Source organism: Halichoerus grypus, chromosome X (genome assembly GCF_964656455.1).
Source record: "Halichoerus grypus chromosome X, mHalGry1.hap1.1, whole genome shotgun sequence".
Taxonomy (NCBI): Eukaryota; Metazoa; Chordata; class Mammalia; order Carnivora; family Phocidae; genus Halichoerus; species Halichoerus grypus.
Genome location: NC_135727.1, coordinates 59019866 through 59043979, shown reverse-complemented (window position 1 = coordinate 59043979; position 24114 = coordinate 59019866). Strand labels below are relative to the sequence as shown.

General features: G+C 33.7%; 1 protein-coding gene across 1 annotated transcript in view; it reads right to left on the bottom strand.

Annotated features, from left to right (window-relative positions):
- Positions 1–1640: 1640 nt before the first annotated feature.
- The window catches only part of HDX (highly divergent homeobox), a 246974-nt gene continuing 224500 nt past the window's right edge, over positions 1641–24114 (bottom strand). The window contains exons 8-10 of the mRNA XM_078064085.1: positions 20895–20978; positions 10092–10214; positions 1641–6016 (exon numbers count right to left, since the gene is read on the bottom strand). Of these exons, the coding sequence (XP_077920211.1) occupies positions 5891–6016; positions 10092–10214; positions 20895–20978 (333 nt within the window). The 3' untranslated portion in view covers positions 1641–5890. The remainder of the gene's footprint in view (positions 6017–10091; positions 10215–20894; positions 20979–24114) is intronic.

The window sequence follows — 24114 nt, the reverse complement described above, 5'->3', positions numbered from 1 at the left end:
GGGTTGTGGAAAAGAAAGTGGGTGGGGGGATGGGGTAACTGGGTGATGGGAATTAAAGAGGGCACGTGATATGATGAGCACTGGGTGTTATATTCAACTAATGAATCATTGAACATTATATCAAAAACTAATGATGTACTTACCTTAGCTAATTGAATTTAAATTTTAAAAAATCTAGGGTAAGAAGTATAGTTTTTATGTAAATCATATACTTATTAATTCTCTAGAACAGATGTATTTTAATCAGTGGAATTTTTGCTTTTTTTCTCATATAAATTTTAAAAATTCTCCCTTTAAGCCTAAATGTAATTGAGAGTAAAATACCTTGGTGACAAATGATTACAGAGGAATGCTCTCAATATATTATTAAGAAAAAAAGCAGGGCATATAAAAGCATATTCAGTATAATCCCAATTTTGCTGAATATATGTAATATGCAGAAGAAATGACTGGAGTGAAATATACTAAGATGTTAACAATGATTATTATTGGGATTTGGGGATTGCAAGTGGTTCTGTTTTTCTTTATACTATCTGTGTTTTCTAGAATGTTTAAAATGAACATATATTACTTTTGTAATATAATACACATAAGAAATGTAAAAAAACTAGTCTAAAAGGTTGTGAAAAACATTCAATCTTATGGGCATACTCATCCATTGACTGTTCCTTAAATAGATTTATAATAATTCTCATTTATTTTTACAAAATCAAAGGATTTCTCCACCTTAACTCAATGTTTTTGCAGACTGAGAAAGACTTGGGTCATTTGAAGTGCATGTTTGTATGTGATTTCTCTCCTTGAAACATTCTTGAAAATTTATGAACTGGGAAGAAAAACTGCTGATGTGCTATTTGAAACTCACCCCCTGCCCTCTCCCATTAGTTAAGTAACATGAAGAGTTTTAATTCATTTAAGATTTTGACAAAAAAGGCATGGGCATATTTTACCCAAAACAGAACCACTTGTTCTACTGGTGTCAAAGAGAGCCATAGTAGGATGTAACACTGTCACTTAAAAAAAATTGCTATGAAATAACAATTCTTTGTTTATACTGTGACAATTTACTTTCTGGTTTTACCATTTAAATATCCTATCCTGGACAAATCCTTTATGTATTACAGAATATTCACTCTATTACATTGACATTGGAGTAATTCTTTCTTTAGTAAAGTTAATTAAAGATGACATACTTGGCAGCTTGGAAGTTAACCAAATTTTCACTTGAGCATTCCATGTTCTCCCTTCTCTCACCCTTAATACCTTATTATTCTCCACATTTTGAGGGTCTTTTTATCAGAACCTTATTTGGGGGAGGAAAAAAATTACCTTTAAAAAAGGAACAATGCTTTAAACACAAAGACTTATGGGGCAACTGGGTGGCTCAGTCAGTTAAGCATCTGACTTTTAATTTCAGCTCATGTTAGGATCTCAGAGTCGTGAGCTAGAGCCCTGCATTGGGGTCCCCACTGAGTGTGTAGCCTGCTTAAGATTCTCTCTCCTTCTCCCTCTGCCCCTCTTCCCCCAATTCTTGTGCTCTCTCTCTCTCTCTCAAAAAATAAAAACACAAAGACTTAGAAAAATAAACATTAAAAGAAAGAAATAGATGTCTATTAGTTGGAAATCATTTATTGCCTCTATAAAAATTTAAATAAAAACCCTATAAAAGATCACATTACAGTGATGTGGTTTTAAGGTGGTAATATATTTCAGAGGTAGTATCAGTAAAATGGGATGCAGGATCACTTAAAGGAATTACTTAACAAGTTAACACAAAATAAAATTTCAATGCAGAGCAATATATACTCAGTATAAACTTTAACGGAACAATCATAATTATATTTTCATGAAAATATTATTTTATTCTCTTTCCCTCTTAACAAATCTGATCTTAATAATGGTTTGGGGCAATAGTATGCTGATTAGTAGTCTCACAATTAGTAGTCTCACAATTAGTAAGATCCTCCCTTATATCATCACAAAGTATAGCTTGATATGATGAATATGATAGTGTTGTCTGCCAAGAATAACACCAACTTCAAAGATAAACATTTACTCATCTTTTAGATACTGTAGCACTGATAGCTCCCTTAAAAGGCTAATATATCAGAATTTGTCATTTTTAGGACCTGAATGAAAATCTAATATATTTTTAAAAATAGACAATATGCCTGCTATACCATCACTACAATGTGGAGGAAGGACAGGAGTTAAATTTTTCAGAATTTCTCCTAAAAATGATCATAAACTATCAGGCTAAAATGAAGAAACTATTCCTTGGAAATTGGCTGAATCTCCTCTCCTCCCCCAAAACATAAAGCAATAAAGTCTAATTTAAAGCCTAGAATTCTTTTAAATACACCACTTATGCTTTATCTGATAAACTTAAAGATGGCTGACTGTGAAAGTGCCTTAAAATAGATGCTTCTGCCTTTGGGGAAATGGCCTCTTTGACATTTCTTGAAGTCTTGGTAGTATACAGAGCACAGGATGTGATTGGTTTGTAGCTTTTTCATCTCCAACAATAACATTTTTATCATGATCACAATGGTAGCATAGAAGTCCTAAAGTTGATACCTGACCTTACAACAAAACATCCCCAGTTTCCATGAAAAAAACAATTTTCTTTTTTTAAAAAAGATTTTATTTATTTATTTGAGAGAGAGAGACAGAGAGAGAGAGAGAAAGAGCATGAGCAGGGGGGAGGGGCAGAAGGAGAAGCAGACTCCCTGCTGAGCAGGGATCCTGATGCTGGGCTCCATCCCAGGACTCTAAAAACATGACCTGAGCCAAAGGCAGCTGCTTAACAGACTGAGCCACCCCGGTGCCCTCCCAAAAGACCAATTTTCTTTTAACATTTTCCTTCAAAATGTACCTTCATGTTGTTTTTTAATACACATTTTAAGGTGAGTGCCCTTAGATAAACATTTGTTACTTAGAAACTGGTTGGATATCCTAAGCTGAAAGCAGATATCAAAGTGTAGTTAAAAGGAAAAAAAAAGAAAAGCTTTGTCACCTTGGTATCTGTCTTTGTGAGAGATGTTTCAGATAGTATGATCTGTTTTAATGTGCCAAAGCCATAAAGAAAGAAACATTAGTTGTTTTTCTCTCCCCAGTCATGAAGATGTCACAAAAGCAGTCAAACTGGTATCTTTTCTGCTTTAAGATGTCTCAAAAAAATTCCAACATATATTTGTAAAAATATGTATTTTCTTCATAATAAACTTTTAATACTTGCCTTTGGCATCTTTTAAAAAATCTGCAGTGCTTAATTTAATTCTGTCAATTATTATTTTTGGATACAGCTATTTCTTTTGGTCCCTGGTACAGAACAACTACATTTCATTTTAAAAATGTTTTAATTTTAATGATAATACAAGAAATAACTCTGGTGTTGAAACACAAATGCCAAAACAAAAGGATTCCTACGTGTACTGTTTCTATTTTAACAGAACTTTAAATAGGAACAAAGGAATCGTCTATGCATCTTCTCAAAATTGTAGATGAGGATTTTTTCTAGGAATCACACCTAACAGAATCTTTAAATCTATTAAAATTTCTACTTAAATAATTTTTATTAGTATCTCTGAGAAAGTGAAAAGACATAATTCGTTTTGAAGTTTATGGCTTGCTGAGGAGTAGAAATCCAATGACCCTATAGCAGAAGCTCAATGAATATTTTTTGATTTGGTGACTAATTGCTGGACTGTGACAAATACAATCCATAAAGTTGAAAGATGTAGGAGAGAATTATCTATCTTTACTTGGTGACAAGAACCAAAATAAGAAAGAGCTTAAATTGAAGCAGAAGAAATTGCAGTTTAAAGATTAACTCAATGAATAGAAAGGAGCTCCTAGGAGAGACTTGAAAGCCTGGAATTTGTTCATTCTACCTTATGAAATGGTTTCTACATTTGCTGTGTATAGTAGGGACTCTTTATTTCATGGAGGGATTGGTGTGACTGATAAATTTAATCCCAATGCCTGTCTTTTACTCAGAACTCTTTTTCTGAATGGAATTTTACTTGTCAGCAAGGAGTACTAAACAGTATTTGAAAAGAACCATATGGCTTTCAGCTAAAAGGGATCATACTTAACCATTGAAATATTTCTGTTAACAAAAGAACCATAGCAGTGGCATGGCAACAATAATAAACAATAGTTGATAAAATGAAGGATTATCAATGAATCTTACCTATTTACGTATGTGGGGAGGGGACATTTCAAGGTCAAAGATATACATGACTGCCTATTTGCATTCATAAATTGGTATCTTTGAATTCCAAGATCAAAATTGGTTTTACTTGCAAATTACAAAAATATGTGACATACAAACTTGATGGCCAAAAGAGCCGTCTAGTTGGGGCACCTGGGTGGCTCAGTCAGTTAAGCATCTTACTCTTGATTTCAGCTCAGGTCATGATCTCAAGGTTGTAAGATTGAGTCCCACATAGGGCTCCATGTTGGGCATGGAGCCTGCTTAAGATTCTCTCTCTCCCTCTGCCCCTCCCCCACCTCTCTCTCTCCCTCTCTAAAAAAAAAAAAAAGAGAGCCATCTAGCTACTTGATTAATCTTTTAAGAATAGATAGTAATTTAACCATGCAACACACAAATACATGATGCTGTGTGCTCAGAGAGAAACTAAGAAACTGGCATTTTCCCTTCTATGGGTTTTGGTAATACCATCTGGTACCCCAGAAGGAACAGTCCGCAAAAATTGTCTACAGTGTGTAGCCATCTGGTACCTACTAATAGAACAACTGGGTAGCATGCCCATTTTAGGAGTGTACTCACAGAAAAGTGTCCAGGAAATTCAGAGGACTGTGATTTACAACCATGGTAGTATATAATTCTTTTTGGGTATTATCCTTGGCTGATGGCTCTGTACAAGCCTCACATGAGAATGAGGGAAAATTTGTGGCAAAACTGAGTGACTAGATTAGAAAAGAAGACTCTGCCTTACCTTGACTTCCTGTTTCATAAAATGTAAGAATTGAAAAAATATTATGAAGATAGTGATAAATGTGTAATATTTGTGCAACAATTCATCTAACTCAGTTACACAAATTTATTAGTAGAATGTGAATCTTATCTTTATGCTGCAAATGACCTTATTTGTCATTTGCAGCAATGAAGAATCCCTATTAAGACTAATCTTTTACAACTTTTTGTTTCTGTACACTTAATAATTTATTTGATTTCATGTTGGTGAATTACTTTTCCATAGTGCTTTCCCCCTCCCCCCAAATATTTGGATTAGAAAATGGAAGAATACCAACAATTTACAACTATACACCAGTGATCACTTCAATTTTCAATCATTAGCTTAAGTCAAATTCTCATAGGAATTGGAAAATAAATCCCAGGACTCATCCAGGTAAAATCACTTTTAAAGTTTTGTTTTCAAATTTCAGTCCACTTTCCTGAGTAAAAGTGTATATGAATGATAGGAAAAGGAGAGAGAATAAAGATGTAATGGCTACAAAACAAAACTAACCAAGCTTTAGTAACTTGATAAATAATGTTGAAATACCTTTATTTTTGTGTCTCTGGTCAAAACTATTACTAAAACTAAGATTCTTCTAAAAACCAAACAAAAATCTTTCAGAAATTAGGCATTATGCATTTCATAGATAAACTGCTAAAAATTAAATACAAATTTCCCCCAGAGTTTTATCAGTTTGGAAATATTTCTCAAATGCTGTTTTTAAATTTCATGTACATTTTTGCACTGTAGCCATTATATCTTATCCATTCTTCACAGAATATGTCAGTTTCAGGAATATGTTTTTCCAACTGAGGAATTTTGAGGCAACAGAATGCAGTTATCTTGAAATGCACACCTGTTAGGCAGCCAAAAGGCTGTATGTATTATATAACCCCCTCAAATCACAAACTGTCTGAGGCATTTTTCTCTGATAAAGAAGACACACTGAATGAGGTATCATCAGGCTCCAGTGAGGCATGATTGAAATCCATCTCTTCTAATTCAGGAGGTAAATCTGACAGCAGCGCCTGAGTCAGAAAAATCAATTTTTTAGAATTAGTATGTGGACAGGTTTTTTTTCCAACTTTATGGTAATAGTTGTTCTCTCTTGTCAATTTATTTTCATGGACTTAAAGAATGAAACATTTCTCTCCAGGACCTTATATAATAGCTTACATAAAAGAAAAATTCTTCATACACTATTAAGGAAGTAACAAAATACTAGATCTTGAGAGTGTGGATTATGTAGAGTCAAACCCTAGGCAAATGGGAAATCAGGAGGGAAAGGAACAGCTATTCTGAACCAAGTGCTTTGAAGTATTTGAGAAAAATGATGATCATACTAGTTTTTAAGTGTTCACTGATCACTGCTAAAGGGCTTTACAACTATATTCCTTATTAAAATGCTCCTGCCCACTTATGGTGTCCTTTAGAGAAAAACACATTTCACAAGACTATTTTGAACTTCAGTGAGAGAAAGAACTTATCAATTAGGGAAAAAGCTCAGTTATTCTACTTTAGACTAAACATTAACAACTTGAAAATTCTAAGTAACTTTATTTCTTTTCTTAGACTATGCCCATATCTATAGATGGCCGAGCACCCACCAGGGCACAGTTGAACAGTGAATCTAGCTGTGAAATTATGTATCTAGGGGGCTGCTCATTTCTCTGTTGGAGTAAATAGGATAAGCTAAGAGTTATGAACTAAGCTTTGCCATGGAAAAATTGTTTCATCTGGAATTGTAGAACATGCATCCATACAAGAGAAATAAATGATTAATAAAGTTTTATGTGGCTGACAATCCTGATGCCCACTTGACCATAAAAAATACTGTGAACTAAATGATTGATTTGATGCTTCCAATATTAAAAATAATGTATCATATCTGGGCATTTTTAGACAGAATTACTTGTAGTGTGGGCTTTGGGTGCAGTGGTAAATAAGGGCCAAAGGAACGGGGATAAATGCAAGCTTGTCACTACTGAATTAAGGAACAGAAAGACAGGGCATGTTAGAACTTATGAAATGTGTTGTTGAAATAAGACAGTATTTTATTCTCTTTATTAAAATAAATGACATCTGTACATTTGTCTTATGGCAGAGAGACAAGATTAGAAACTTCCTTTTTGTCAATCTGCATAAGGAAAGACTAACTCCTGTCTGATGCAAAAGTTATTTATTTTATACTATTAAATAACTCAAGAACTTCTTGCTGAAATTTGGAGAATTTACAAAGCAGTCATCTACTGGTTCTATATGCTTTCTAAGGTATTAGGTTGCAGTGATAGGACACAGAGCCATTTTCTTCTGGAATAGTTGTTTATCACTAATCCAGTCAAGGTGAAACAGAGCCTTTGCTGATATTGGCTGATCATAGTTTATGAGAAATACATCCCTGGATTTAGGTCACTTTGCAACTGTGAAAAAGCCATACTAAAGAAGGCAAAGTCCTCCAACTCACATTCATTGAACATGTGCTTAGAGTATTAGAAAGTCAAGTAAATGAACAGAATTAATGACATTATAAATTCTAGTGGGGATACCTTCAAGTCAAAAGAGCATTATTTATTTTTTTTGTAATTGCATTTCATGTAGCTGACTGACTATATATAAGGCAACATAAGGCACTACTAATGCATGAGGTCCACTTCAAAAATTTTTTAAATATCTTACTGGATTGCCACATTGGCACACTGAACAAATCTATGGATTATGACAATTGCTAGAGTTGCCTTTTACATAGATACTAAAGTAAACACATAACTTCCTTTTTTACTATAGGTTCTTCATCAGTCTATCTTCAGAGACTGATCGAGTGCCACTATTATCAAAAGATGAAAGCAATTCCCAAATATACCATCTGTCTTTATAACACTTATTCTAAGCCCTGGGGTATGAATGCCAAGTTCCATAATGTTAATCATTCTTATCCTCCTTGCAAAGTGAAGAAATTTAAGTTCAAGAAAAGCAATGGACCTGGATGGGATCACACAGTGAATTATCAGGGGAAGAAAAACACTAACTAATTATAGTACAGTGCTGGCAACACTATTTTTATTTAAAAATGGCTATTAATTAAAAAAAACTTTGGGTAATCTAATATTTCAATCAGAGAGTGTCATATATTTTTTAAAGCCTGGACTGCTCCATTGGGGAAAAATATGCTGTGAACCACTCATGTCACTCAGCTTACCCAAACCAAAATTAATGGGAAAAAATTAAGATTTTTTAAAATAAGAAATCAATGACATAATTATTTTCTTTTATTAGGTAGAATAAAAATTGCTTTATTCTATAAATAAACCTCTAAGTATCTCATAATGTGAAGATTAGTAACTTAAGAGTTATCACCTTAATAATTTTTGTAAACTACTATCAGTGTCTTCTATATTTAGACATCTATTATACCTGATCTCAACTATAAAAATTAGTAGTTTCTATTTGGGTGCTGATTATATGGGCTATGAATTTCAGTACAATTTTTGTATGATTTTCTCCTTTTTTATGGCCAATGTTTTGTCATATCTTAGTTCATCAGTCTTCTATCAGAGGAAATGTATAAACAGGAGAAAAGTAAAATATACAATAGTTACTTTTCTTATTTGTTAGTGGTCTTAGGGAAAGAACCAAGCCAAGGGATGAGGTCAGAATTAGAAAACAAAATGCAGTCTGTGTGCTGTTCCTAGATATCAAGACACATAGACAGTTGTTGCTAGTTACCTGGCCATGTAACTCTGAACTCAAAACCATGCTATAACTTTTGGGACCAGGACCACACTCCAAGTTATTTCTATGGTCGAACCTAATTTTTTTACAGTTATTTAAAATTTACAGTACCCTTGGAACCATGTTTAAGACTGCCACTTTATTCACTTAAAATTAATAGTTTACATTCCTAAAAAGCAAACACACTTTCAATATGCCATGGAATATGAATAACTCACATAATACAGCAACATGCTTAAATAAAGCTGGCAAAGCTAACTGAAGACTACTGTCTTGGAATGTCTGTATGTGTGAGGCATGGGAAGAGCAAACTTTAGAAAATTGGACACATACTGTACATGCTGGTTTGAATCTTATGAGTAAATTCTTTTCTTTTAAAAGAGAATTGTGGGATGCTAAGACTCTTCTTTTTCCTTGGAGATATCTGGGACTAGCTACATATGAGTAGTCTTGCTTGGACATGAGGGATGAATTTTTGTACAGTATGCTTGAGATTCCTTGCTGAATAAAAACCTACAAGAATGCTTCCAAATTAATTGTTACCTGTGTGACATGTTATTCACTGAATGTCTCAAGAAATCGACACAATAGTATACAACTCAGAAGCGAATTTGGTATCACTTAGTATTGAATGTAACATTAATAAAAATGAGACAGAACATGTAATTTGGGAGGAATTTGTAAATAAAAAATCCATAGTGACAAACAAAAGACAGCTTTGGGGTAAAGGAACCAAACATTCTAGTTAAATTGGGAAAAGTAAATGATGCACTGTGGTCACAAAGAATTTCACAAAGTAACTTCATATTTCTTTGTGATAAGCAACATATTTCGAAATAGAAGGTATTCAAATATTTGTGAAATCTAGTGGGGTCTGGAAGGTAACTGAAATCCAGAAGAGAGGCAAATGCCTCACCTCTTTTTTTTTTTTTTGAGTTCCAATAAAACTTTATTTACAAAAACACACATCAAGTTGGATTTGGCCCATAAGCCATAGTTCCCTGAACTCTGCACCAGAATATTTTATTCACAAAGGATTCCAAAATGTGTGCCTCTCCAGTTAGGGTAGCCCAGGTTCTACAAAAACTGAGAATTTCTTTAAAATTCATTTTTAAAATTATTTTCCCTACTTAAGTCTAGCCTGAAATTAACAAAGTATGTTAATCAGTTATTTTGATTTTCCACTAATGCAGCACACAAATATCTGAATATCTGTTCTTAAAAATACTGTGCAAAAAAGGTTATAAAGTAACAAATCCTTCCTTGAGGACAGGCAGGAATGAAGTATAAAAATAAAAAAAACATTAAGAACTCAAGTGTGACATGTCATTCACCATGATACATTACAGCTTACTATTCTCTTCTGGCACCTACCTGCTGTTGTTCCTTATCATCAGCTTTCATAGCTAGTATCAAGCTTCTGACAAATGTCTTAAGTTTAAAGTATTTTTGTTTTTGAATCTCTAGCTCATTTTCAATGAATCTGACTTCTTCATTCTGAAGGAGAAAAGATCAAACAGTACAGTTACCCTATGCAAACCTAGGACTATACATGTTTGATGCACAATAAAATTCTAAAAAGCAATCAAATTAGGACAATAAAGAAGATGTGGTACATATACACAATGGATTATTATTACTCAGCCATCAGAAAGGATGAATACCCACCATTTGCATCGGCATGGATAGAACTGGAGGGGATTATGCTAAGTAAAATAAGTCAAGCAGAGAAAGACAATTATCATATGGTTTCACTCATATGTGGAACATAAGGAGTAGAGTGGAGGACCACAGGGGAAGGGAGGGAAAACTGAATGGGAAGAAATCAGAGAGGAAACAAACCATAAGAGACTCTGGACTCCAGGAAAAAAACTGAGGGTTACAGAAGGGAGGGGGTGGGGGGATGGGGTGGCCGAGTGATGGGTATTAAGGAAGGCACGTGTTTTGATGAGCACTGGGTGTTATAAGCAACTAATGAATCGTTGAACACTACAAAAAAAAAAAAAAAAAAGATAACATTTTGGCATAAGGAATATAAAACACAGAAGAAAATTACCCTGTTAGTCAAAGGCTACCTTTTAAGCAAATCACCAACTGAAAATAATTTGCAAGGCCAAAAATATAATCACATAAATTCCAGTAAGAGAAACTCAAGAAACAGTTTCCTTTTGGAAAGAATCTTCTAAATGCTAATTAAAACTAATTAGCATTTAGATTAGGGTTAAGAATAGACAAAGCCCAATTAACCCCAATTTAGAGCAATAGCAGATGCAGTAATGCTGAATGTACCATTCACAAAGCCAAATACTGAGAACTAAAAAGGTTATTTTGTACCAAGGAGGGACTAAATTATTACTCTCTTAAGTAGTTTTTTGAGCTCCCTGCCTTTATGTAGGAGTCTGTTATTCAGAAAATATCTCCTAATGTGCCACTGTGTACCACTGATTTGAGACACAGTCTCTTTTCACTATTTTTGTTAGTTTGGTAGAAAAAGAACAATATCCTAAGATTTGGGGGGATTTTAATGCCAGGTCTACTGATAGCTGTGTAAATTTGGGCAGGCCAATCAAGCTCTCTATTTACTCATCAGTGAAATGGATATAATACTAGTAATCTTTAGCAATTCTAGGTTTGAGGGTTATAAGGCTCAAATAAGATAATGGTCACAAAAGTGTTCTGAATAGATTTACTATTAAAGCTACAGTAATCAAGAAGTTATAGTATTGACAAAGGGTGGACATATAGATCAATGGAACAGAAAAGAGTCCAGAATAAGATAGATGATAGATAGATAGATGATAGAGAGATAGATAGACAGATAGATAGATAGATAGATGATAGATGATAGTTGATTTTCTTAAAATTTGCTGAGGTAATTCAATAGACAAAGAAAAAGTAATCTTCCAAAAAATAGTGGTTGAACAAATGTAAATCCATATTAAAAAAGATAATCAACTCTTACATCATATACAAAATTTAGCAAGAAATTTATAAAACCTAAAACCATAAAACTAGAGGAAAACAGGAGAAATTTTTTGTGTCCTTGGGTTAGGCTATTTCTCAACAGGCACAAAAAGCATGAAACTTAAAAGACTTCATTAAAATTAAAACAAAAAAAATCTTTGCTCTTCAAAAGACACTTTTAAGAAAATAAAAACATGAGCTACATATTGGGAGAATAATTACAAATCACATATCTGATAAAATACTTGTATTCACAATACATAAAGAATGCTTACAACACATTTTTAGGACCACCAACAGAACAAAAACAGGAAAAATATTTGAACACACCCTTCATCAAAGAAGACATGTGAATGACCAATAAATATGTGAAAAAATGCTTAATATCATTTGTCATTAAGGAAATGCAAATTAAACCCCCAGGAGATATTACCACTAACATACTACAATATCCAAAGTTAAAAAGACTGACAATAGCTAGTGCTGGTGAGAATGTGGAGCAATTAGAAGTCTTACACATTGCTGATGGGATTATAAAACAGTACAGACACTTTGGAAAATGTTTTGGCAGTTTCTTATAAAATCAAACATAACAATCTTTCTTACCATCTGACTCAGCAATCTTACTCTTAAGTATTTACCCAAGAGAAATGAAAACATGTGTCTACAAAAAGACATACATGAATATTCATAGCAACTTTATTCATAATAGCCCAAAACTAAAAACCACACAAATGTTCATCAGCAGATAAATAAACAAATTTTGGTCTTGTTTACACAACTATGTCCACTTGTCAAAACTCATCTAACTATATAAAGAGTTGAACTTTATTGTATGGAAATTATATATAAAAATTTTGATTTAAATTGTTAGCTAGCCCTCTTGCAAAAAAAAAAAAAAAAACCCATAAAAACGTTAAAAATAAGCTATGAGTATTCTCTGTAGCTGGAGAACTGGTCTCAAAAAGCATAGCAGGACCTTTAACAGTATATGTTCAAAGAGCTGCATAAGAGACATTAAAATTAGTTAATTCTATGGTAGTTCTTATTGTTTCAATTGAGAGGATACAGTTATATTAATCACATTCAATCTGTGAACTGCATCAATTATTTTATCAGCTCAGTTTAGAACTTATTTTACCTAATAAAACTGTTTCCTTTTCAGACCATTTAATATCAAATGCATCATCTGCAAATGATTATTTAAGCTAAATTCCTTATCCACAGGCACCCTGCAGCAATTTAAATTACAAGTAAGCATTATAATAAAATTTAACATGCTTCTGCCATATTATGTTTGACTAACTCTAAATTTGTTTTTTTAGTGTTCACTGTCAGAGCAGTAGTATTAGTAAAGTGCTGACCCAGAAGTCTTTTCAAATACAAGAATTGTAGTGTCTCCTTTGAATGCATAGTCTTAATGAGCTGCACTCACAGTCCAGTAGAAAACATTTTTAAAATATTAACTTACATTTCCAGAAATCACAAATCATCTTTTGGTATACAGATCTCTATTTTCTCATGCAAATATTTCTTCTACTCAGTATTTATGCAATGTTTGAAAAACATAAACAGCTTTAAGATAATTTAATAATCCAAGTATTTTCTTCTTGGAGCTTCTTTGTGCAAGCCTGTGAAACACTTCCTAGATTACAGTCAGAAGTTTATGTATATGTTAGAGATTTTCCTAAGTAAGTGTTGTGTTTGTGAGAGGAACTAGTAAGATAACATCAGTCACTGAATTGCACAAAACAAGATCTAGCTCAATTTTCTTGTTACAATCTCCCCTACATTCCTAGTAAGCTTTGTCAATTCTTCTCCAAGGTGATTGTAGGGAGCATTCAAGGCTTCATGTGGACTGGAGCTCTGATATCTGAGCAGGTAATCAATGGCTGCCCAAACTGAGGTGTTATTTTATGATATAGCTACTCATAACTCAGGGATTGAGCTCACCAACTTGTCTCATAAGTATTTTGGGTTAGTCAAAACTCCTAGCAATGTCGATTTCTAGCAATATATATCAATCAGAAAACCCACTATGCACAAACTGAGTATTGCATACTTATAATTATCAAATGCACATAAGAAACCATTCTTTCTTTTTTTTTTTTTTTAAAGATTTTATTTATTTATTTGACAGAGAGAGAGCACAAGTAGGCAGAGTGACAGGCAGATGGAGAGGGAGAAACAGGCTCTCCGCTGAGCAGGGAGCCAGATGTGGGGCTCGATCCCAAGACCCCAGGATCATGACCTGAGCCGAAAGCAGCCGCTTAACGGACTGAGCCACCCAGGCGCCCCAAGAAACCATTCTTTCATTTTGTTACAATGAATCCTAAGAATGAGAGACTATTTAATTCAATGTGGGAGAAAAGTTATAGTGATCCAGCTTCTAATCTTAATTGATTTTATATAAATGAGCATTTGCATACTACTATTCAAAGTTTTTCCAAGGATAAGTAAACTAACTTCACTCATGCTGGAACTAGATACTGGAAACCTATGTGTTGGAAACTAGACCAGGTAACACATAGATGAATAAGATAAATCTCTGCTTTCAAGAAGCTTATGATGAATATACTTAAGAAACCAACAAAGTGATTTTGATCCCAAAACAAGGAACACTAGCATGTGTATGCAAGAAAGAGAACAAAACTGTTCTCTGAAAAAAGATTGAATTTCAAAACTGAGAAGCTGTTTTAAGTCAACATCCTGAAATCAGCAATGAGAACTGGTATATGAGGTTTGATTTACCCTTAATTTCTATTTTTTTTTTTTTCTGGGAGAAAATAGTTTTCAATCTAACTAATCTCCAACAAATCAATAAGGAAAAGATATTAACACATTAGAAAATTATGCAAAATACTTGAAAAGTTACTTCACAAAGATTATACAAAAAGCCAGTATCATAATAAAAAATTTAGGTGTATTAATTACCAGGAAAATGAAAATTAAAACCACAATACAATAATATTTCACATGAACCAGAAAGGCTAACATGCAAAAATCAGACAGTACTACTCAAGGAGAGTAATAAAATTCCCATTCACTGATGTTGGAAGTATAAAATTGGGAATTCCATTAAAGTTGAACATTTTTACATATTTCCCTTATGATCCAGCAATTTCATATGCATATGTGTGGAAATGTATATATATTTACATGTATATATGTTGTATATGATATTACTGTTTTCTACACAATTCTTATTATTAAAGTAAAATTGACATACAATGTTATATTGGTTTCAGGTATACAAAATATTGATTTGACAAGTTTTTCAATGCTCATGACAATAAGTGTAGTCACCATACAATGTTACTACAATATTATTGAATATTCCCTATGTTGTACTTCTGTACTCTGCAACTTATTTATTGTATAATTGGAAGTTTGTACCTCTTAATTCCTTTCATCTATTTTGCTCATTCCCCCACCCACCTCCCCTCTGGCAACCACCACTTTGTTCTCTGTATTTAAGTGTCTCTTTATTTTATTTGTTCATTTGTTTTTTTTTCCTAAATTCCGTGTATAAGTGAAGCCATATGGTATTCAACTTTCTCTGCTGGATTCATTTCAATCAGTGTGATAGCCTCTAGGTCCATTCATGTGGTTGCAAGTGGCAAAATCTTACTCTTTTTTTATGGCAAAGTAATACACATACACCACAAACACATAAACACAAACACACACAAAAATTATTTCTTCTTTACCCATTCACCTATCCATGGACAGTTTGGAAGACTGTATGTTTCGAGGAACTTATTCATTTCTCTAGGTTGTCAGATTTGTTGGCATATAATTTTTCATAATATTCTCTCTTAATTCTTCATATTTCTGTGGTGTCACTTGCTATTTCTCCCACCTCATTTTATTTATTTGAGTCATCTCTCTTTTTTCTTGATGAGTCTGGATAGAGGTTTATCAATTTTAACTTTTCAAAGAACCAGCTCTTGGTATCATTGATCTTCTCTATTATATTTTTTAGTCTCTATTTTATTTATTCTTGCTCTAATATTTATTATTTCCTTCCTTCTATCAGCTTCAGACTTTGTTCTTCTTTTTCTGGTTACTTTAGTTATAAGGCTTGGTTGTTTATTTGAGATTTTTCTTGTTTCTTGAGGTAGGCCTGTATTGCTATATAAACTTCACTCTTAAAACTGCTTTTGCTGCATCTTAGAGATTTTGGACTGTTGTGTTTTTATTTTCATTTGTCTCTGTTTATTTTTTAATTACCTTTGATTTCTTCATTGACCCATTGGTTGCTCAGTAGCATGTTGTTTAGCCTCCATGTGCTTGTGTTTTTTCCAGTTTTTTTCCCCTGTGATTGATTTCTAGTTTCATACCATTGTTGTTAATATCATGCTTGATATTATTTTAATCCTTTAAAATTTATTAAGACTTCTTTTATGGCCTAATATATGACCTATCCTGGAGAATGTGCCATGCACACTTGAAAAGATTGTGTGTTCCTCTGCTTTTGTATAGAATGTTCTGGAAATGACCATCAGGTTTATCTGGAGTACATGCCATTCAAAGCCAGTTTCCTTGTTGATTTTCTGTCTGGATGATCTATCTATTGATGCAAGTGGGGTGTTAAAGTCCTCTGCTATTGTTGTATCACTGTCAATTTCTCCTTTTATGTCTGTTAATATTTGCTTTATGTATTTTGGTGCTATGTTGGGTGCATAAATATTTACAATAGTTATACCCTCTTGTTGGATTGTCCCCTTTATCATTATGTACTGTCCATTGTCTTTTGTTACAGTCTTTGTTTTAAAGCCTATTTTGTCTGATATAAGTAGGGCTACCCCAGCTTTCTCTTTTGCTTCCATTGGCATGGTAAATGTTCTTCCATTCCTTCACTTTCAATCTGCATGTGCCTTTAGGTCTGAAGTAAGTGTCTTGTAGTCATCATATAGATGGATCTTGCTTTTTTATCCATTCGGTCACCCTATGCTTTTTGATTGGAGCATTTTGTCCATTTACCGTTAGAGTAAGTATTAATGGGTATGTACTTATTGCCATTTTAAAAAATTGTTTTCTGGTTGTTTTGGTAGTTCTCTGTTCCATTCTTCTCTTGTTTACTTCCTTTATGTTTTGATGGCTTTCTTTAGTGTTATATTTATTTTCCCTTCCCTTTACTTTTTGTTTGTTGTAATTTTTTGACTTGAGGTTACCATTGCATTCATATATTAAATTTTATATGTATAGCAGTCTATAATAAGTTGATGGTCGCTGAAGTTTGAACACATTCTAAAAGCACTAAATTGTTACTCCCTCCTCCACGTTTTATGTATATGATGTCATATTTTACATCTTATTTTGTGTATCCCTTAACTAATTATTTTAGGCACAATTGATTTTACTACTTTTGTGTTTTAACCTCCATACTGGCTTTATAAGTGACTAATCTTCTGCCTTTCACAAAATGTTTGTTTTTCCTGTGAAATTCTTTCCTTTCTTAATTTTCTTACTTCTAGTCATGGCCTTCTCTTTCCACTCAAAAAATTTCCTTTATCATTACTTGTAAAGTTGGTTTAGTGGTGATGAATTCCTTTAACTTCTTTTGTCTGGGAAACTCTTTCTCTCCCCTTCAATTCTGAATGATAATTTTGCTGGGTAGGTTATCTTAAATTGTATGTTTTTTTTTTTTTTTTTTTCCTTTTATCACTTTGAATATATCATGCCAATCCCTTCTGGCCCGCAGTGTTTCTGTTGAAAAATTAGCTGATAGCCTTATGGGGTTTCCCTTGTTTGTAACTGTTTTCTTTTGTTGCTTTTAAATTCTCTTTTCATCATTACATTTAGCCATTTTAATTATTATGTGTCTTGGTGTGGACCTCCTTGGGTTCATCTTGTTGGGGCTCTTTTTACTTCTTGCACTGGATTTCTGTTTCCTTCCCGAGGTTAGGGAATTTTCCAGCTATTATTTTTTTCAAATAAATTTTTTTGCCCCTTTCTCTCTCTCTTCTCCTTCTGGGATTTCTATAATGTGAATAGTATTATGCTTGATAGTGTTGCATTGCTTTATTAACCTATTCTCTTTCATTATTCCTTTTGCTTTTTGCTGTTCAGATTGGTTACTTCCCATTATCCTGTCTTCCAGATTGCTAATCCATTTTTCTGCATTCTCTAATCTGCTGTTGATTCCCTCTAATGTATTTTTCATGTCAGCTATTGAATTCTTCAGTTCTGACTCATTCTTTTATATTCTCTCTTTTTGGAGGTTCTCACAGGGTTTATCCACTCTTTTCTCAAGTCTAGTGAGTATCTTTATGACCATTACTTTGAACTCTTTATCAGGCATATTGCTTATCTTTGTTTCATTTTGCTCTTTTACTGTGATTTTGTCTTTCATTTGGGGTGTATTCCTCTGTCTCCTCTTTTGTCTAACTCTCTGTGTTTGTTTCTATGTATTAGGTAAGTCAGCTACATCTTCTGATCTTGAAAATGGTGGCCTTGTGTAGAAGAGGTCCTGTGGTACCCTATAGTGCAGTGTCCCCATGTCACCAGAACCAGGTGCCCCACAGGTGTCCCCTGTGTGGGCTGTATGTACCTTTCTCTTGTGGCTGAGCCATAGTTACCTTCAGCCCAGATATCTGCAATGGCCCACTTCACCCTCTGTGAACACACTTTTGAGAGTCCTGGCTGAGGTCTGGTAGGACTGGTTGGCGGGTGAGGCCATTATACATCCTAGCAGTGTGCTATTAGCCTCTCTGCCAAAACTGCACAGAAGTGCAGGGCTCAGTCCTATACATGCAGTTAAAAGGTCTAACTAAAGGAAATGTGGGTGCCTGGTGTGTGAGTTTGTTACCCCTTCCCCAGGACTGGAGTTACTTTGGAGTGGCACTGGTCTGGGCCTAAGCTGCATAACAGGTGTGGTAAGGCAGGAGCAGCTTTGGAAGTTGTGCCTACCATGGCAGGTAGGTTGGGTGTAGTTGGTCCACAGGGGAATTCCAGGGTAAAGCACTTGGTGCTGGCAAGGAAGATGGAGAGTATTAGAAATGGTTCTTTTAAGCCTCTGGCAATTTATACTGGAGGAGGGAAAGAAATATGTGACAGCTTGCACTTCCGTTCTTGTAGAAATTTGCAGATACTTGCACATGTTCTAAGATTACTCAATAAATCTCTTTCATGTATAACCCATTCACTTTTCAAACTGCTGTTTCTGTGCTGTGTCTTGGGCTCATTTATATTAGTAATATGCTGGCTCTTTAAGGGTAGGTTCTCGGTTTCCCATCAACCTCCAGCTTTCCTGGCATTAAACTTACTGATTTGTAAAGTTCCCAGAATTAAAGACTGCTGGTTTTCAAAGTCAGACATTATGAGGACTTGTCTTTCCCATTGTGTGTCTCCAGTGCCAACAGGGCCCTGTGTGGGGTCTGAGTCTCTCACTTTTCTATTGTTGTGATGTCCCACTTGTTTGTGTTTAGTCACACAGGGAGTTTGGTTCCCAACTGCATCTCTGCCCCTCTTACCCTTTTCAATGTGGCTTTCCCTCTAAGACTGGCTGTGGAATGTCTCTTCTGCTAATGTTCATGTTGTTTTCAGAGTTAGTTGCCTAGATGTAATGTTGCCTAGGTGTGTCTGTGGGAAGAAGTGAGCTCAGGAGTCTCCTAGTCTGCGACTGTCTCTCTTTTACTAATTTGTCCTGACTTTAGAACTAAGGCAATACAATTCACATATGAGGTGAAGTATTTTTAATAATGATTATGAAAAAATATATTTCTATATAGGTGCTAATTTTTTAGAGTTAAAGGAAATAAATCTATCTAGGATGGTGATGTGTTGTTAAAGACATTCCTGATAGGGTAGTTAAGGACTCCTTGTTCCCACAGCATTTACCACAGTGGAAAACACAGGATCATTAAATATCCTGTAGAGTTCAATTAAAATGTTAATTAGCATTTTTGGGATTGGATACTTTACCCTACCCTGGTCTTTAGCTCCAAACCTTCTCAAGTGGCACTCCAGAAGGGTAAGGTTCTGGAAAGTATCCTTTATTCTGAGCCCAACCCCCTTTGATCTTTTTGAGAGTGCTAAGTGGAGAATACTTAACAGCTGTGCGATCCAGTCCTCACCTCTGTAGTTTCCATAACGTGTGCCAAGTGGCACAGAGCCCTTTTAAACCTGAACTGGGCATTTAGAAATGTTTTATGACCATATAGGAGAGATTAGAATGATCTCTTGTAGTTCAGAAATAACAACCTTATAATTTTATTAGTTGGAAATACAGTTTAAATACAGGATTATACTGTGCTCTTTGAGCATTTATCAGATAAATTTCAAAAGATAATTGTCTTATGTTTACAATATTCAGTATTATAAAGTCTGACATGTTATAAACACTTAAGAAACAATCTGTTGAATGACATAACTTTCAATTATAGTGAAATTGAAAAGATTTTTGAGAAAATGACAGCTATTGTCTTTTCTGATTGTTATTTTCTGTTAACATTTTAAGATTATTAGTCTCTGCTTTGAACACTTAACGCTATTCCAAGAAAAGGGCTTTTGTGTATGGATAGAATGACTGTTTGGCCAAAATTTCAGAAGGCCCAAAGTTACCTAGTATGATAGGATATTGATTAACAAAGGATAACAATTACATATCTATGCAGAAAACAAATACTGATATAGACTGATAGCTCATGTCAAGATTTAATAAAATAAAGTTATGTATGCACACTCTCAAAGTAAGCCTTTCAGTTTAGGTACCAGTGACTTTAAGAAAAGATCATCTCTCTTTATATTCATTTGGTATTTGCTTTGGGAATTGTTTTTAAACTTCTAAAACAGGTTTCCTAAGAAATGGTCTTCAGAAGTTGCAACTGAAGATAAAATTAACAAGGGCCACTGAGAAAAAAAAAAAATCTCCCCTTTACCACCATTTAAAAATAAACATTAGCTTTAAAGCCACTGTCATAAATTTCACATTAACCACCACCATGTCCTGCCTCACCTTGATGTACACTATCAATACTTACTCCCATTCAGCAAGCTCGTTGCTTGAAACAATAACCACTAAACGAGCCAGAATTAAAGTGTCCATATCCTGACTGATATCCAAGTGCCTGAGAAAGTCAATAGGGAGGCCCACTTTAACTTATCAAATAAAACTGAAAGTGAAATAAGCTAGTACATAGGCACTGTAAAAGTCTGCCTCATTTAGTACCTTCTCTTAATGAATTCAGTATTTGAAATTACTTTCACCTTATAATCCAAGAGAGAATTCACTTGTTCAACTTCAGAATTACTTATCATGTCACTTTCTTCATCATCAATAATTTCTATTTTCTGTAACACAAGTAGAGAAATTTTCATAAATATATATCTGATCATCATCACTACACCCAGCAATGTATAGAACATAAACATTCAATGTTTAGTTTTAATGATGGGGTTATCTAGTCTAGGTTATCCAGAATAAACTCTGATAGCTGACTGGTTCTTCATTGTTATATCCAGTTTGTGTCTGAGCCACATTTAACTACTTTTAATTGATGACAGCTTATTAAATAGAAAATTATTATAATACTATTTAAAATAGAAAAAAATCTCTTTCACAATATTTCTGAAAAAATAGGCATTTGAATTCTGCTTAAATAGTGCCCTCCAGTGACAGGAAACTCACTTCCTGTGAGAGTAGTCTTTTTAATGCTAACCATAACTGCTTTGTTGCAAGGGTTTTTTTTGTTTGTTTGTTTGTTTTGTTTTTTAATTACCATGTACTTCCTTACAACTTTTAATGTAAAATATCAACATGTGACATGCATTCCAAAGTCAAATACAGTTTTTTAAGTCACTTATTTAATGCAGTCCATTAGCTAGACAATTGAAAGCAGACATTTATGGTGTAATAATAAAAATAAACTGGTGATTTTCTTCCTTCACTGGACAGTAAGAAGGGAGAGAGAGATAGAGAGAGATGTTAAACTGTCATTAGATTTAGAATTAAGGTGCAACATAGTTTGTACAGTATTTTGCACACAATAGGTACTAATTAAATATCTGTCAAAAGAGTGAACAAAACAGCTTACTGCTGATGTGAAGAATGACCAGTAAACTCCAACCATGGGAGTAAGGAAAGTTCTCTAATCATGGAACATAATTTTTTTAAAAAGCAAAACCAAAACCAAAATCAGTTCTAAATATTTGAGCACTGGTGTTGTATGGAAGTGTTGTATCACTATATTGTACACCCAAAACTAATATTATACTGTATGTTAATTCATTGGAATTTGAATAACAATTTTTAAAAAGTCCCAAACATACCTGGAATGATATGTTGCATGGAAGTGTTGAATCACTATATTGTACACCCAAAACTAATATTATACTGTATGTTAATTCATTGGAATTTTTTTATTATGTTATGATAATCACCATACATTACATCATTAGTTTTTGATGTAGTGTTCCATGATTCATTGTTTGCGTATAACACCCAGTGCTCCATTCAGTACGTGCCCTCTTTAATACCCATCACCAGGCTAACCCATCCCCCCGCCCCTCTCCCCTCTAGAACCTTCAGTTTGTTTCTCAGAGTCCATGGTCTCTCATGGTTCATCTCCCCCTCCGATTCCCCCTCTTCATTTTTCCCTTCCTGCTATCTTCTTTTTTTTTAAACATATAATGTATTATTGGAATTTGAATAACAATTTTTAAAAAGTCCCAAACATACCTGGAATGATCACACTTAGTACATTGCCTATGAGGATATGTAACCATAACAGGGTGTGTGACCTGTAGGTTTCTGAGTCAAGAGGATAGTTGCAATGAAATTGTTTTCTACTCCTTACTGGAGATGAATCTAATTTTTTTATTATTAAAATCACTATAAACTTGGGGTTTAATCATGTCAGTTTTCACCAGACCTGATTTGATACTTTTTAAAACATTTTTTAGATTCTCTGTTTGGATCAGTTCTGGGGAAAAGGAGATAAGTAATCCAGGGAAGAAAGCACCAAAGGCCACTCTATATAAATCAGCCTTAAATGTTTTGTGATTTGCCATTTATGAATAATTGGGGGTACTCAAAAGTTATAGGGAGAGGAGATGGGCCTTTGGAGGTTTGAAGTTCTATCTCTAAAAATGAATTGTTTTTTTCAAAAATTAGGTGCCTAAGTGACTTAGGTCATCCCATGCCATTATTTCATTTATTTCCAAATGTCTGCTGAGGGGAGATCCAATGCAGAGAAATTCAGACTAAAAATGAGCATGTGTTTACAGAAAAAAAAAAAAAGATTTTAATTTGTAAATAATTGTATATAACTTGTTTAGTATAATTCAAATCTAGAGCAGAGGAGATTATTATTTCATGGAATTTAAGAATATTAACACAACTAATTGTGGAAATAATTATTACTAGCTAATGAAAACATTACATCAAAATCAAAGTTTGTTTTCCTATATGCCTACTGAGTTGTGTTAGTAGGGTCAAACATCCATTGAAATCAGCACTGAAATCAATAAAATATAATCCTAAACTATATTCTGCATGTGGAAAATACTGTTATAAATTGTTGATGCTTAACAAATAAGAGCAAAACTGTATTTTATGTGTTCAACTTTTATTAAGGAGATGTGGCAGAATTATAGTGTCATATAAATAATGTTTGTAATGGAAGCCAGAGTAAATGAAGTTACACTTATTTTGTAACAGAAAAATCCATTATAGGGATTTTCTTTAAAGATTGCAATCAAGCAAAAATCACTGATTTGAAAGAAATAACAAAATGGCATTTGCCTTTATGTTTGACTTTAATACTATCTTGATTTCTGTATTACTTGATGGAATCGCTTCTCGGCCTTTTGGCTAAGATCAAGTGTTGTATTACTTGATGGAGTCAGGATACAAACAGATGCTGCTAAAACAGCTGCTTGGAGAACATTTCTATATACCAATAATGTTAACATTTTCACAAAGCCCAGTTTAATCCACATATAGTCTGTCTCTGCCTGTTATTCAGTCTTTTAATATTGTCTTTCCTCCATCAGTGCAATTTTTAAGAAGACTAAGAGAGTTTAATTCAACTAGAAAGAAGGAAATGTTCCAAACATAGAGATAGGTATGGTCTGAACAGAGAACTCTGAATCAGGACTCCTTAGATACAGTCCTAGAACTAACAAAGGTTTCTTTCTTGTACTCATGGCAGTCTAACCTCAGTCTTAATTCTTTCATATGTTAAATGAAAAGAAATCTGCCCTTTGCTAAATATGTTAAAGAAAAATAACATATGTATAAAATGTCTATATGTAGTAAGCATTAGATTTTTATATTTGCAAATCTCTTCAGTCAAAAAATTTGAGACACAAATGACAGTGCTTTAAATTTCATTTCTTAAATCCTCAAAGATATATAATTTCATGGGTGACAGCTTTGTTTTGGCTTCTGAAGTGGCGCAGGATTTAATTATGGTAACACCGATAT